This window comes from Antechinus flavipes, chromosome 6 (genome assembly GCF_016432865.1).
Source record: "Antechinus flavipes isolate AdamAnt ecotype Samford, QLD, Australia chromosome 6, AdamAnt_v2, whole genome shotgun sequence".
NCBI classification, from domain to species: domain Eukaryota; kingdom Metazoa; phylum Chordata; class Mammalia; order Dasyuromorphia; family Dasyuridae; genus Antechinus; species Antechinus flavipes.
The window spans coordinates 253880339-253892801 of record NC_067403.1 but is presented as its reverse complement, the minus strand read 5'-3'; the positions used below and the strand labels follow the sequence as shown (position 1 = coordinate 253892801).

Below are 12463 nucleotides of genomic sequence, written 5' to 3'. Positions count from 1 at the left end.
CCTATCTAACATATATAGGACTGCTTGCCATCCGGGGGAGGGGGTGGAGAGAGGGAGGGGAAAAATTGAAACAGAAGCGAGTGCAAGGAATAATGTTGTAAAAAATTACCCTGGCATGGGTTCTGTCAATATAAAGTTATTATTAAATAAAATAAAATAAAATATTAAAATTAAAAAAAAAAAAAAAACAATGCATGAGTGTCCCAGTTTTCCCACATCCCCTCCAACATCTTTCCTTGTCCTTTTAGCCCATCTGAGAGGTGGGAAGTGGTGTCCCAGAGTTGTTTAATTTGCTTTTCTCTGATCAAGAGTGATTTAGAGCATGTATCACAGATGGCTTTTCATTCTTCACCTGCTCGTGTCCTTTGACCATCAGTTGGGGAATGGCCTGTATTCTTATAAATTCGAATCAGTTCTTCACACGTTTCAGAAATTAGGCCTTTTGGCAGAAACACTGGCTGGGAAATGTTTTCTCCCGCTCTGTACTTTTCCTGGAGCTGATTTTAAAACTTTCTAAGATTTTTCTCCCCACCCCGTGTTTTGTTTTGCAACAGCGGTAACATGGAAAGGTTTTGTACGACTTCATCAATGTAACTGGTGGATTGATTGCCTTCTCAAACAGTAGGGGAGGAGCCAAAGGATTGGGATCTAAACGTTTAAAAACTTAGATTAAAATCATTTTATTTGTGATTGGGAAATATTTAATGAAGTAAATAAAAAATATTTAAAATGTACTGAGTCCGCTTTTGAACTCGCGTCTTTTTGACTCGGGATCGGCTATGGGCACCCTCTGGCGCCCCCTAGCGAGCATCTAATGCCAGATCCCCGCGCTGCGCCTCAGTTTCCCCTTCTGTAAAATGTGTGTGTAGCGGCGAGCGGAGAACAGGAGGCCAGGATTCTGAGTCGATCTCCACTTGCCACGTGGCCGGTTCCTGCTCTAGTCCAGCCTCAGCTTCCCCGGCTGCGACATGAAGCGAGGGCTTCACCCTCTCTAAGAGGGAGCGCTCTCGCGGGGACGCGCTGCGAGACGGACGGGAGCGCGCCCGGGCAGCTCTTAGGCCGAAGCTTCCTTTCCTCGGGGCGGGGCGGGGCCGGAGGAGGAGACTCCGAGGTGACCCGAAGCCAACCGACTGTCCTCGCGGCGGGCCCTCGGCGACGCCCTGTGCGCAGCCGCGCGCTGCTTCACGACTTCGGCGGGTGCGGGGAGGGCTCGCCCTCCTGTCGCGCGACTTCGTTCTACTTCTTCCTCGCTTTCCGGCCACTCCCCCCGCCCACCCGTCCCTCCCCTTCCCCTTCCCCTCCCCTCCCCTTCCCCTCCCCTCCCCTCCCCTTCCCCTCCCCTTCCTCTTCCCCTCCCTTTCCCCTCCCCTTCCTCCCCTCCCCTTCCCCTCCCCTCCCCTTCCCTTTCCCCTCCCCTCCCCTCCCCTCCCCTTCCTATTCCCCTCCCCTCCCCGCCCCCCGGCCGGTCTCGCTTTGCGGCAGCGCCGACGTCCCCACCCCCTTTCTCTGCGGAATCACCATGGCGGCCGGGGTGAGTTCGGCGGCCTCGGGCCCAGGGGGTGGGCGCATCCGCCGCCATCCTCTGTTCCCCCCGCCGCCGCCCGTCTCTTGGGGGGGCCCGTAGCGTGGGGGGGCCCGGCCCGCGTCGGAGCGGCTTTTGTGGGCCCTGCCCGCGGCTTCGGAGGGAAACTGAGGCCGTGCCGGGGCCGCCGCCGCCCCGGAGCCGGGGACCGGGGCCTCCCCGGGGGGCTTGGAGATCCCCGCGCCAGCCCGCCTCCCCTCCTGCCGCTCCCCGGCCGGCCTCCGACTCCCGGCCCTTCTTGCAGACCCGGCCCCGGGGACTGCGTGACCCAGGCGGCCTGGGTCGGAGGGCAGCGGGGCGCGCCGGGGCTGGAGAGGGCAGAAGCCGGGGCGTGAGGGGGAGGGTAGACGCCGCGGGGCGCTGGGCCGGGCTGGTGCCTCATGGGCCTCTGTGGGCCTTGTGGGCAGCCGGGACAAGAGGGGTGGGGGCGCTCAGGTGCCCGCCCTCCTCCCGGGCCATGGGGAGAGTCGGATTCGCCGGGTGGACACTCATGGCGGAGGGGGAGGGGTGGCTGGAACTGGGGCAGGGACGATGGGGAGAGGAGTTGGGGGCGCTTACGTCCTCTCCCTCCCAGACCTTGGGAAGGCCCAGATTTCCTCGTGGGCAGCAGGGCCCTGGGGGGCGGGGGCTGGTGGGGACCACGACCACAAGGGCAGGCCCGCCCTTCCCAGAGCTGTGGGCCCCACTCGGATCCTGGGGCAGCCCTTGCTCCCATTGTGCTGATCCGAGGCTGGCTGGGCCAGGACCAAAGAGCCCCTGAGCCTCCTGGGCCTGGGTCAGGCAGTTGCCTCCATTTTCCAGCAGAGGAGATAGGCTCAGCGGCCGACTGGGCTACGTGGGGGATGGGTTGGGAGTCCTGGAGAGGGAGGGTCTGTCCCTGTGGCCCCGGGGGCTGCCCTTTGACAGTGGTGAGGGCTCCTGCACGACGCCATGGCGGATAAAGCCAGGGGGTCCCTCCGCTGAGGAAGGAGAGTGGGGGCTCTGGGGCTGCCTCCTGTTGGCCGGCCTCCCCTCCCTTTGCTCACTCTGGCCTCTCCGCAGACCCTGTACACGTACCCCGAAAACTGGCGGGCCTTCAAGGCCCTCATTGCTGCACAGTACAGTGGGGCCCAGATCCGCGTGCTGTCCGCACCTCCCCACTTCCACTTTGGTCAGACCAACCGCACCCCCGAATTCCTCCGGAAATTTCCCGCTGGCAAGGTGAGTGGGGGGGGGCCCGTCCCGCAGCGCCTTCACCTGGGAGTCAGACCCGGGGAGGGGGTCTCCAGTGGGTCCGAACCCCGGTGTTGGCTGCCCTCGGGCTGCTGGTGCCGGTCCCCTACAAGGCGGGGTCTCTCCTGTCTTTCACCCCCAGGTTCCGGCATTTGAGGGTGATGATGGGTTCTGTGTGTTTGAAAGCAACGCCATCGCGCACTATGGTAACTAGAGGGGCCGGGGGCGGGGGCGGGGGGAGCTCCGGGGCCTTGCCTCTAGGAGTGACCGCCCTGTCCTCCCTCGCGCAGTGAGCAATGAAGACCTTCGAGGTTCTAGCCCAGAGGCAGCTGCCCAGGTGATCCAGTGGGTGAGCTTTGCCGACAGTGACATTGTTCCTCCGGCCAGTACCTGGGTGTTCCCCACCCTTGGCATCATGCACTACAACAAGCAGGTGAGCCGGGAGCGGGAGCCGGGACAGCCGGCCACGCGGCCTGGGATCCGGTGCCCTCCTGCCTCGTGCCCCCGGGGGTCTCGGGGGCCTCTAGCAGGAGGAAGCTGCCCGCCGCTTGGTCTCGCTCCCGGGTGTCGGCCTCCGGCAGCGGCCTGGTCCGGGCCCACCTGACTCTGGTCCACTCGTGCCGGCCGCCTCGGGCCCCCTTCTCTCGTGTGTGTCGCGTCTCCCACGGGACCGCGTGTCGGTGGTGGTCACCGTGGAGCAGGAGCTCCTTGGGGGCAGTGGGCGCTGCAGCTCGGTCCCTTCCCACGGAGGACCCCGAGGGCCGAGAGGGGGCCCCTGAGGCTTTTCTTGGGCCACTTTTAGCCGGAGATCCCCTAGCCCTGGCCTGGGGGAGGGGAGTTTTCACCTCTGGCCTCGGTCGGGCGATCCCTCTTCTCCGGCCTCAGTTTCTTGCTCTGCAAAGGGAGGTTAGGCCCGATGACCTTGGAGGCTGCTTCCAGCTGCAGTTTCTAAATCGGTAGAGTCGGCCTTGGAAAGAGGCTCCAGCGGGCACCGAGCGGGGCCAAGACGGGCGCCGGGTAATGGGAGAATCTGGCTGTCAGCCTTTGGGCCGGGCTGCAGCCGGCCTCTCCCTCCCCAGGGCCTGCGGGACGGGGGCGTTTGGAGGGGCCTCCTGCCGGGCCCCAGAGGCAGAAACGCCCCCTCAGGCCTGGGCACAGCAGTCAGCCCAGAGGGAGCCAACGGCTCCGAGGCGGGACCGGGCAGGTCGGGGACGCTGAGGTCTCTGTGCTCCCCTTGTCCCCCAGGCCACGGAGAACGCGAAAGACGAGGTGAGGCGAGTGCTGGGGCTCCTGGACGCCCACCTGAAGACTCGGACTTTCCTGGTGGGGGAGCGAGTGACTCTGGCTGACATCACGGTTGTGTGCACCCTGTTGTGGCTGTATAAGCAGGTGAGCGCGCCCGGGGCTGCTTCCCTGGCAAGGGAGAGGGAGCCGGTGCCCGCCCCCAGGTAGCCCCTGACTCTCGGGGGGACGGGGCACTGCCGTCGGGGGGCGGGGGATTCCCTCCCTTGGCAGGGCCCTCCCGGCGCTGACCCCCCTCCCGCGTGTCTCCCGCCAGGTCCTGGAGCCGTCGTTCCGGCAGGCCTTTCCCAACACCAACCGCTGGTTCCTCACCTGCATTCACCAGCCCCAGTTCCGGGCGATCTTGGGAGAGGTGAAGCTCTGTGAGAAAATGGCCCAGTTCGATGGTGAGTGGCGGGGCTGGGATGGAGACCGGTGCGGGGGAGGGGAGGTCGGAGTGAGCCACGCTCCTCAGCTTTTCACGCCCTCCCTCCCCAGGGCATGGTGCCTCACGTTAAAGAATTGGGGAGGAGGAAAATTAGCGGGATGGGAAAGGGGCCGCTGTAGGCGCATTCCATGGCCGTGCCCCCCACCTGGGCAAGAGGCGGACACGGGTGTCCTCGGGGCCCGGCACCTCACTCGGCGTGGGGTTGGTTTCTTGCCATCTTCCCTCCTGGCTCTCCATGGTCACTTCCTGATGGTCACTTCCTCTTGCTTTCACGGGTTACAGCCATTCCCCAGCCGGTCCGTGGGCCTCTTTCCTGGCACAAAAAGGGGATCCTGGTGTGTTGGGGGGGGGGGCTTTTTCTAGATCGTTGTCCCTGAGCCCTGGACGGGGCTGGCAGCGGGCTCTGGGTCACGTGCGACCTCCCGGCGTCCCTCGGCTCACAGCTCAGCCCTAGGTGCAGCTTGGTGGGGGCCTTCCCGGCCGATCGATGAACCTTGGGGGCGTCGGCGAGTGCTCATCGGCCTGCTTGTGCGTCCTTGTCGTTCTCGACCACTCGGGGTCAGGCTCCGCCGGCAGGATTTCCGTGACTCGGCTTGAATCGGAGCCTTTCTCCACTTGCTGCTTGTTCTTCGTGCAAAACCTCCTCACTTGCGCGTGTCCACGCACCTCTTTCTTCGGCAGCTTCTCTCCTCGGGTTTGGGGGTCTGCGCTTTGATTCCAGGCCGGAGGACCCCGCTACGGCGCGCGCTTTGCGCCAGGCTGCGGCATTGAGCGTCTTCCTTGTCTGTTCTGTCCCGCCGACCTGCTTGGTGTCCGGAGCCAGTCCTCGAAGGCCAGGAAGGCGCCGGGCCGGCCGCCAGGGTGGGGTTCGGGCCCAGCTAATCCTGCCACACGTGGGGCTTTAGCGGTCCTGCTTCTCCCTTTCTCTAGCTAAAAAGTTTGCTGAGAGTCAGCCTAAGAAGGAGGCCCCCCGAAAAGAGAAGGGACAACGAGAGGAGAAGCAGAAGGCCCAGGCGGAGCGGAAGGAAGAGAAGAAGGCGCCCGCCACCCCCGGCCCTGAGGAGGAGATGGACGAGTGCGAGCAGGCGCTGGCTGCGGAGCCCAAGGCCAAGGATCCCTTCGCCCACCTGCCCAAGAGGTAAGAGATGCCCCGGGGAGGCCGTGGGTAGGAGACTCTCCTGTTGTTGCCAGTCAGCCAACTGAGAGCATTTACTAAGTGCTTACTGTGGGTCAGTCAGGCCTTTTCCTCAAGGAGCTCAGTTTTGGTGGGGGAGTGACGTGGTCAGTCATGGGGCACACAGGGGAGACTGACCCAGCGATGGACGGGGCTCTTCCCGGGGGACCGACCGCCTCAGTGGCCGCAGAGGGACAGACAAAGGCTGAGCCTTGACGGAAGAAGGCAGTTCCAGGGGGAGGGTGAGACTGTCAGCAGGGCTGGAGGAGAGATTAAGGATACCGGGAAGCTAGAAAGGGGCCCAGTTTATCTTGATCCTGCAGTGCTAGGGAGCCATGGGAGCTTATTGAGAGAGCACTGACCTACCTTGGCATCCTGTGGGGGGTGGATTGGAAAAGGGAGAGGCAAGCAGACATTTGATTTCAGTGGTCCGGTTGGGAGGGAGGTCCTGCGGATAAGCCCAGGCCTGGAGCAGGAAGTGGGGGGACCTGTGGGGGAACATGGCGGTCTCACATCTCTGCCGTCCAGCCGTGAAGGCAAGTTGGGAGGTGGGAGTGAGGGAGGTTGGGGCTGAAGTAGAGCAGAAGGTCACGGGCAGAGAGGTAAATTGGTCAAGTCCCTCAGAGGAAGAACAGTCTCGAGGACAGGAGTGAGTTCCCCGTGAGTGCTTCTGGTCCAGAGGCTCAGAGAGTTCGGGCCATCCTTTGGCGCGCTGCGTCGGCTGCCGTTGTCGCACGTGAAAACCCGTTATCGCTTCTGTCCCATGTGGCTGGGAGCCTCTCACCTGGAGGTCAGGTGCAGTGAGGGGGAAGAGCCTTGGGAGCGATTCGGCCATCTAGCAGCGGATGGATCCCGGTGCTCCCCAGAGCCCGTGGCCCTCGCCGGGTACGCGAACTTTGCTCTTCACTCCCAAGATGCTTCTCTAGAGCTGGTTGTGCCCCCAAACCCCGGGGCCATTCTTTGGAGAAAGTGGGGGCCCAAGTTGGGGCCAGGTGGACATCCCCTGCTCTCCTCCTGTTCAGTAAGCTTCAGTGTCTCCCGCTTGGCGCGCGGGTCCTGCTCTGGGCTTGTGCATATGGTGACCGTGCCCGTGGCCTTCGTTCCCAGCCTCGGGACCCAGCTCCGGCTGTGGGAGGCAGGTCTCGTGTGCTCTGGGTCTGCCAGGGGTGGGCCAGGGGAGCTTAACCCGGGTGTCCTGGGCTCCTCAGGATGGGGTCCTTAAGTAGTTGAAGGAAATAGCCACAATTAAGGCATGACCCGTCCACATATGCACGTGACCTTATAGCCAGCCAAGGACTCCTGGGCAAGGTGGTCTCGGAGAAGCTTTCTACTTAAAATCGGGATTTCTCAGGCCCCCCAAATAACCTCGCTCTCACAGTGGGATTAATTGGCTTTTGCTCTGAAGTGCCCTTGTCCTCTGTCCCTCTGAAGCCATCCATCTCCCTCCCTGGAGCCTCCCCTTGTAGTCAGACACTAGGGCTAGTTCCTTTTCTTTTTTAAAATAAGTTTTAATTCTTTTTTACATCTCCGTCATTTCCCCCAGTAGCTTTTTCTCCTCCCTCTCAGTCTCCTTGCAAAACAAAGAGAAGTTTTTATCAGACAAAAAAAAGAAAGGAAAAAACTAGAGCCAAGGATGAGTGCCTTGAATGTCAGAAAGTGTGTGTGGCGGGGACGGGGGGGATTGTGGACCCCGGGTCACTTGTGCTCTCGGGGTGGGGGCTGGTTGTGGTTAGCTTGTGTGAGTGGGGGTGCTTTCCTGGCTCTGCCCCGGGGCGTGCGAGGAGCCTCCCCCTGCGCCCCGTGTCTGGCCACCCCGCAGGTGAGGGACCCCGGCTCTGCAGTTCTTGGCTCTCCCAAGAAGGGCCGGCAGCACCATTTCACTCCTAAACTGACTTGTGTCGTGGGAGGAGAGCTTGTTGGCCAGTCACATCAGTCGCCCCTGCCGGGCTGCGGTTCTGGGCTCTGAAGTGAACATGGTGGCCGGCCTGGGTGCCGAGCTTGCTGGGAGGTTGGTTGGGCCTGTCTGGGGCCTCACCTCCAAGTTTCCCCATTTGTCAAAGGGATAACGGTGGGGTTCTGTCTCCTTTTGTGAGTTGTGGTGTGATTTTGGTGAAAATGCCCAGGGTCTTTCTGGTGGCTTCCTTAGGTGATCACCCCCTGGGAGGAGTCAAGGGCCAGTGGCTTTTGAGAGTTCTCTAGAGAGGACCTCCTTTACCCTGGAGTCAGTAGGGAGCCTCAGGAGGTTCTAGAGGAGAGGAGACCAGCCTCAGACCACCGAGAAGAGGCAGCAGTGGGGAGGAAGAACTGGATGGGCCCCCAGCCCAGCATCCTCCCTGCGCTCCCTGGCACCCAGTTTTGTGGCTGTTCTCACTAGTGGAGAGCGCCCTGGGGCTGCGGAGGGAGCTGTCATGGAGATGGGTACCGGTGTAGGTAGCTCCTTGGGAAGGTAGGAGATGGGGCTGGGGTCTGCTGGAGCTCAGGGCTCCCGGGAAGGCCAAGGGAAGCCACCTTGAGCCTGGTTCCTTCTGTGACCTCAGGTCCAACACCAGGGGGCAGCAGGGACACTGTTGGGTCCGGAGCGGACACCAGGGGGCAGCAGGGATTCCTTCTGGGGGCCTCTGGGCTTGCTGGGGTCAATCCCAGCTGGGAGGGTGAGGGTCCCCCTGGGGTGTCCCACCCCATATAGTGCTCAGGCCCACAGGCACGTGCTCTTGGAGCCAGGAATACTGTGGCCCCGCGGGGCCCTTTGCCCCCCGGCTGGGCGCCGCGCTGACCCTGCCGCCGTTCCCCTCCCGCAGCACCTTTATATTGGATGAGTTTAAGCGGAAGTACTCCAACGAGGACACCGCCACGGTGGCCCTGCCCTACTTCTGGGAGCACTTCGACCGCGACGGCTGGTCCCTGTGGTACGCCGAGTACCGCTTCCCCCAGGAGCTCAGCCAGACCTTCATGAGCTGCAACCTCATCACCGGTACGGAGCGGGGCCGAGGGCCGAGGGCCGGGCGGGAGGGGCTCGGACCGCCTGCAGACTGACCCTTCTCTGCCGCTCTCTCCCCAGGGATGTTCCAGCGCCTGGACAAGCTGAGGAAGAACGCCTTTGCCAGCGTCATCCTTTTTGGCACCAACAATAGCAGCTCCATTTCTGGAGTCTGGGTCTTCCGGGGCCAGGAGCTCGCCTTCCCGGTGAGCTCAGGGTGATGGTGGAAGGGAAGCCCTTGGCGGGGGGCCCCGGGCCTCCCCCGACCTCCTCGCTCACCGCTTGGCTTTTCTTTACAGCTCAGTCCAGACTGGCAGGTGGATTATGAGTCCTACACGTGGCGTAAGCTGGACCCTGGCAGTGAGGAGGCCCAGACGATGGTCCGAGAGTACTTTTCCTGGGAGGGGGCCTTCCAGCACGTGGGCAAACCCTTCAATCAGGGCAAGATCTTCAAGTGAACCTCCTCCCCTGCTACCACCTAGCTGCCTGCTTCCTCCTCTGCAGGAGGTGCCCATCATCATTAAACAAAAGTGAACACAAAGCCCCCAGTGTCCTGCCTCATTTAGGGAGCCAGGGCTCCCCCCAGTGTGTCTGTTGGGCTGCTGTGCGTCGTCTTGCCTCCGCTTCCTTCCTTTCTGCCCTCTCTGGCCATTTCACTCTGTCTTTTGTCTCTGTCCCTTTGGTCCCTGTCTCATCTGTGCCTATTTGTCCCTCTGTCTCTGGTCCCTGTCCCTGTCTCTGTGTCTCTCTCTCCCTCCATCCCTTTCTAGGATGGTGTTTTCACAAGCTGTGTGCTGGCTGTGGGGGGTGTGCAGACCGGGGCTTCTCGGGTTTGCTAGAACACCTTGGGGGGGTCCTGTCTGCGCACAGCGGGTTCTCTGCAGCTGGTGCATTGGGGTGAAAGGAGCCAGCCCGGTTCCCATTCCACGGCTGGCCTCGGTTTGCTTCTCTGCACCCTGGGAGCTTGCCGGGATGCCTCGAGAGCCCCTTCCGGCTCTCGATAGATCGGGCACGCCTGCTCCTGTTCCCTGGCAGGGCTTCTGTGTTTTCTGGAGGCTGCATCCTGGGCTGTGAGAGTCTGTGGCTCTGTCTCTTCCTGACCTCACACTCAGCCCCCCAGTGCTTCTCCTTGGCCGCGTGCCCCCACCCCCAATTCTGTCTGAGCCAATCGGAGGGCCTCCAAGCCCGGGCCTGGGGCATCCCGCCCTGGCCTGCCGCCATTCTGGCACGGGGGATTGGTGAGCAAAGGCCTGGGTGGTTCCTTGGAGATGGGCGCCCGCTTCTGACCTTACTGGTTGGGGCTGTGCCATTTGTGCCAGCCCAGATGTGTGTGTGGCCTCCCAGCTTCCTGCTGAGGTGCTGTGCCCCCAGCGGCTGAGGGGCTGGATCGCCAGCCTGCCAGGGCGTGCCCTGGCCCCATAGACGGATGGAGCGGGCACCTCCCTGAACCTGTCTGGCTCCCCCTGCAGCCTGCATGTTTCCCACCCCTCCTCCTCACTTTGCCTGGGCTTGCCCCTTTGATAAAGGGAGAATTCTAGTTCCATTTTGTCCCCCAAAAAGGCCCTAGGATTTCAGCTGTAGGGGCTCCCCTAAATGAGAGCGCAGTCCTTGGTGGGCTTTGGGTTTGGGCCTGTCCCAGGTGCTGACTGGCAAGTCCTGTGCTCACCTCCAACCCTCAAGTCCCCAGCTTCCTTGATTTAATGGGGGCCGGACCTCTCAGAAAAGCCTTCCCTGACTTCTCCCCGAGTTGGCTGACACGGGGTACCCTCCCCTCTGCTCCCCCAGCAGTGGCTGGCCCAGGCCCAACTTGGTCCAATTGCACCTGAAAGGGATGGGGCCCCTAGTGTGAGGGTTTGTGGCAGAACCGGAACCCGGCTCCCAGCAGAGAGCTCTGAAACGGGCTGTGATCTGTGCTGTGGGCTGGGCTTGGGATAAAACCTGTCACCTGGGCAATGTTTTAGGATCCTTAGTGTCCTGATAGTGTCAAGAATTCCCATTTCCATGGCAATCAATCAAGCTTTTATTAAGCTCCAGCTGTGTTCTGAGTGTTGGGGGGGGGGAGCGGCCCCCAAACGGAGCCTGCCCTGTACGAGGTTGTAATGAGCCAGCTGATGGCGGAGGACATGTCTCCTTGGTAGACACAGGTGCCCCATAAATGCTGCTTGTTAAAAGGAGCCGGTGCTGTGTTACTGGGTAGCTTTAGGCAGGCCCAGGCCCCGGTGTGGGAGGGGGGAGGAGCGGGTGGAAGCTCCAGCATTTATTAAGCTCCCCTGCATGCAGGCCGGAGCCCGGGGCATCGCGCGCCTGCGGGCTGCCACCCGAGGCCGCGGTCGGAGGCCGGGGGCTGCGGGCCGAGCTGGGCCTCCCAGGGAGAGCGCAGGAAGCGTGACTCACCCCGACATCCTGCAGCCCCGGCGGTTTAGGGGAGAAAGAGGGGGGCCGGACCGAGCCGGAGGGGCGGGGGGAGCGCGGGGGCCGCCCTCAGCACGGGAAGGGGGGGGCGGCCCGGCCCGGAGTGGAAGGCTGGGTTGTTCCCCCGCCAGATGTGGGGGGAGGGGCGCACATCTGGAGTTCGTTCTCTCGTCCCCGCCCTGCCTCCGGGCGGCCTGAGTCACCGCGCCGCAGCCCCTCCCCCATTCTCAGACATCTCGCCTCCCCCCACCTTCCCCGGCCCCAGCGAGGGGGCGGGGGTCCTTGGGAGCTCCAGACCCCCGGCCCTTCCCGGAGCCTCCGGCAGGGGCGGCCTCGAGCTGCAGCCAGCGCCTGCTCCTGCCCCTGGGGGGCTGGGCTCGAGGAGGGAGGGAGGGGCTAACGGAGGGGGCCGCAGGCGAGGCCCACGAAGCAGTTCCAGCCGCCAGGAGGAGGTTCCAGCCGCCAGAGGAGATTCCGCCCCCCCCCCCCCCCCAGCGCATGGGCGGAGACCAGAAACGCTGGCGCCGCCCACGTCGGGGGCGGGGCGGGACCCGGGGCCGCGGGGGACGCTGCTACATTGTTGGTGGAGCGGAGACGGGACGGTCCCTTCTGGAAACACGCTGGGATTGTGCGAGGGACCCAAGGGACCCTACGCTTTGTACCTGTGACTGCCCTTCCCGGGCTCCCTTACTCACCACAACCTCTCTGTGGTAACGGAGACTCGGAAACCAGGCAAACGCCGCGGGGGAGGGGCGGCTGGGTAAGGGGTGCTTCGGGCCGGGCTGAGGGGAGAACGGAAGCGAGTAACCAGAAAAGGGAGCGAAGGCTCCCGAGTGACGCGGAAGGAGGGAGCGGGGAGGGAGAACCCCAAGGCTGTTGCACATTACTCGGCTCTGCAGACTTGTCAATGTTCTGTTCGGTTCCGGCAACACAACAAAGACAGGTTGTGTCCTTTCTTGATTAAAAAAACAGTGTTTGTAACATGGGATGGTTCTTGGGTGTCAGCCTGGTCATTCCCTCAAATGCCCCTGCCTCAGTTTCCTCATCTGTAAAATGGGAAGAACAACAGCCCCACCCCCACCCCAGTTGGACTGATCGGAAGAGATAATGAGTAAAGGGCTTTTAAAGTCTTAAAGCACCTCACAGCTGACGCTGTTATGACTTCTACGGAGTAGGAAGCAGGAAGACCCGACTCAGTAGGTTACCTACTCGCTTGGAGATCCTGAGGATGTCACGTGCTCTTGTCTTATCTGGAAAATGGGGACAGAAGAGCACTCGCGCCCGCTTTGTAAGGATCCACCGGGATAGATCCAGTCTGGAACTTTGCCCACAGGGCCCTTGCTGGGCCTGTATCCCAGTCACGTGTGCCTAATCCAT

General features: G+C 62.4%; 1 protein-coding gene across 1 annotated transcript; it reads left to right on the top strand.

Moving 5' to 3' along the window:
- The first annotated feature begins 1414 nt into the window (after window positions 1-1414).
- On the top strand, window positions 1415-9215 carry EEF1G (eukaryotic translation elongation factor 1 gamma). The gene is made up of 10 exons (XM_051963931.1): window positions 1415-1531; window positions 2624-2782; window positions 2937-3000; window positions 3085-3227; window positions 4040-4183; window positions 4353-4482; window positions 5454-5661; window positions 8496-8668; window positions 8756-8880; window positions 8974-9215. Exons 1-10 carry the CDS (start codon window positions 1520-1522, stop codon window positions 9130-9132), a joined length of 1317 nt encoding a protein of 438 aa, XP_051819891.1. The 5' UTR covers window positions 1415-1519; the 3' UTR covers window positions 9133-9215.
- Window positions 9216-12463: the final 3248 nt, after the last annotated feature.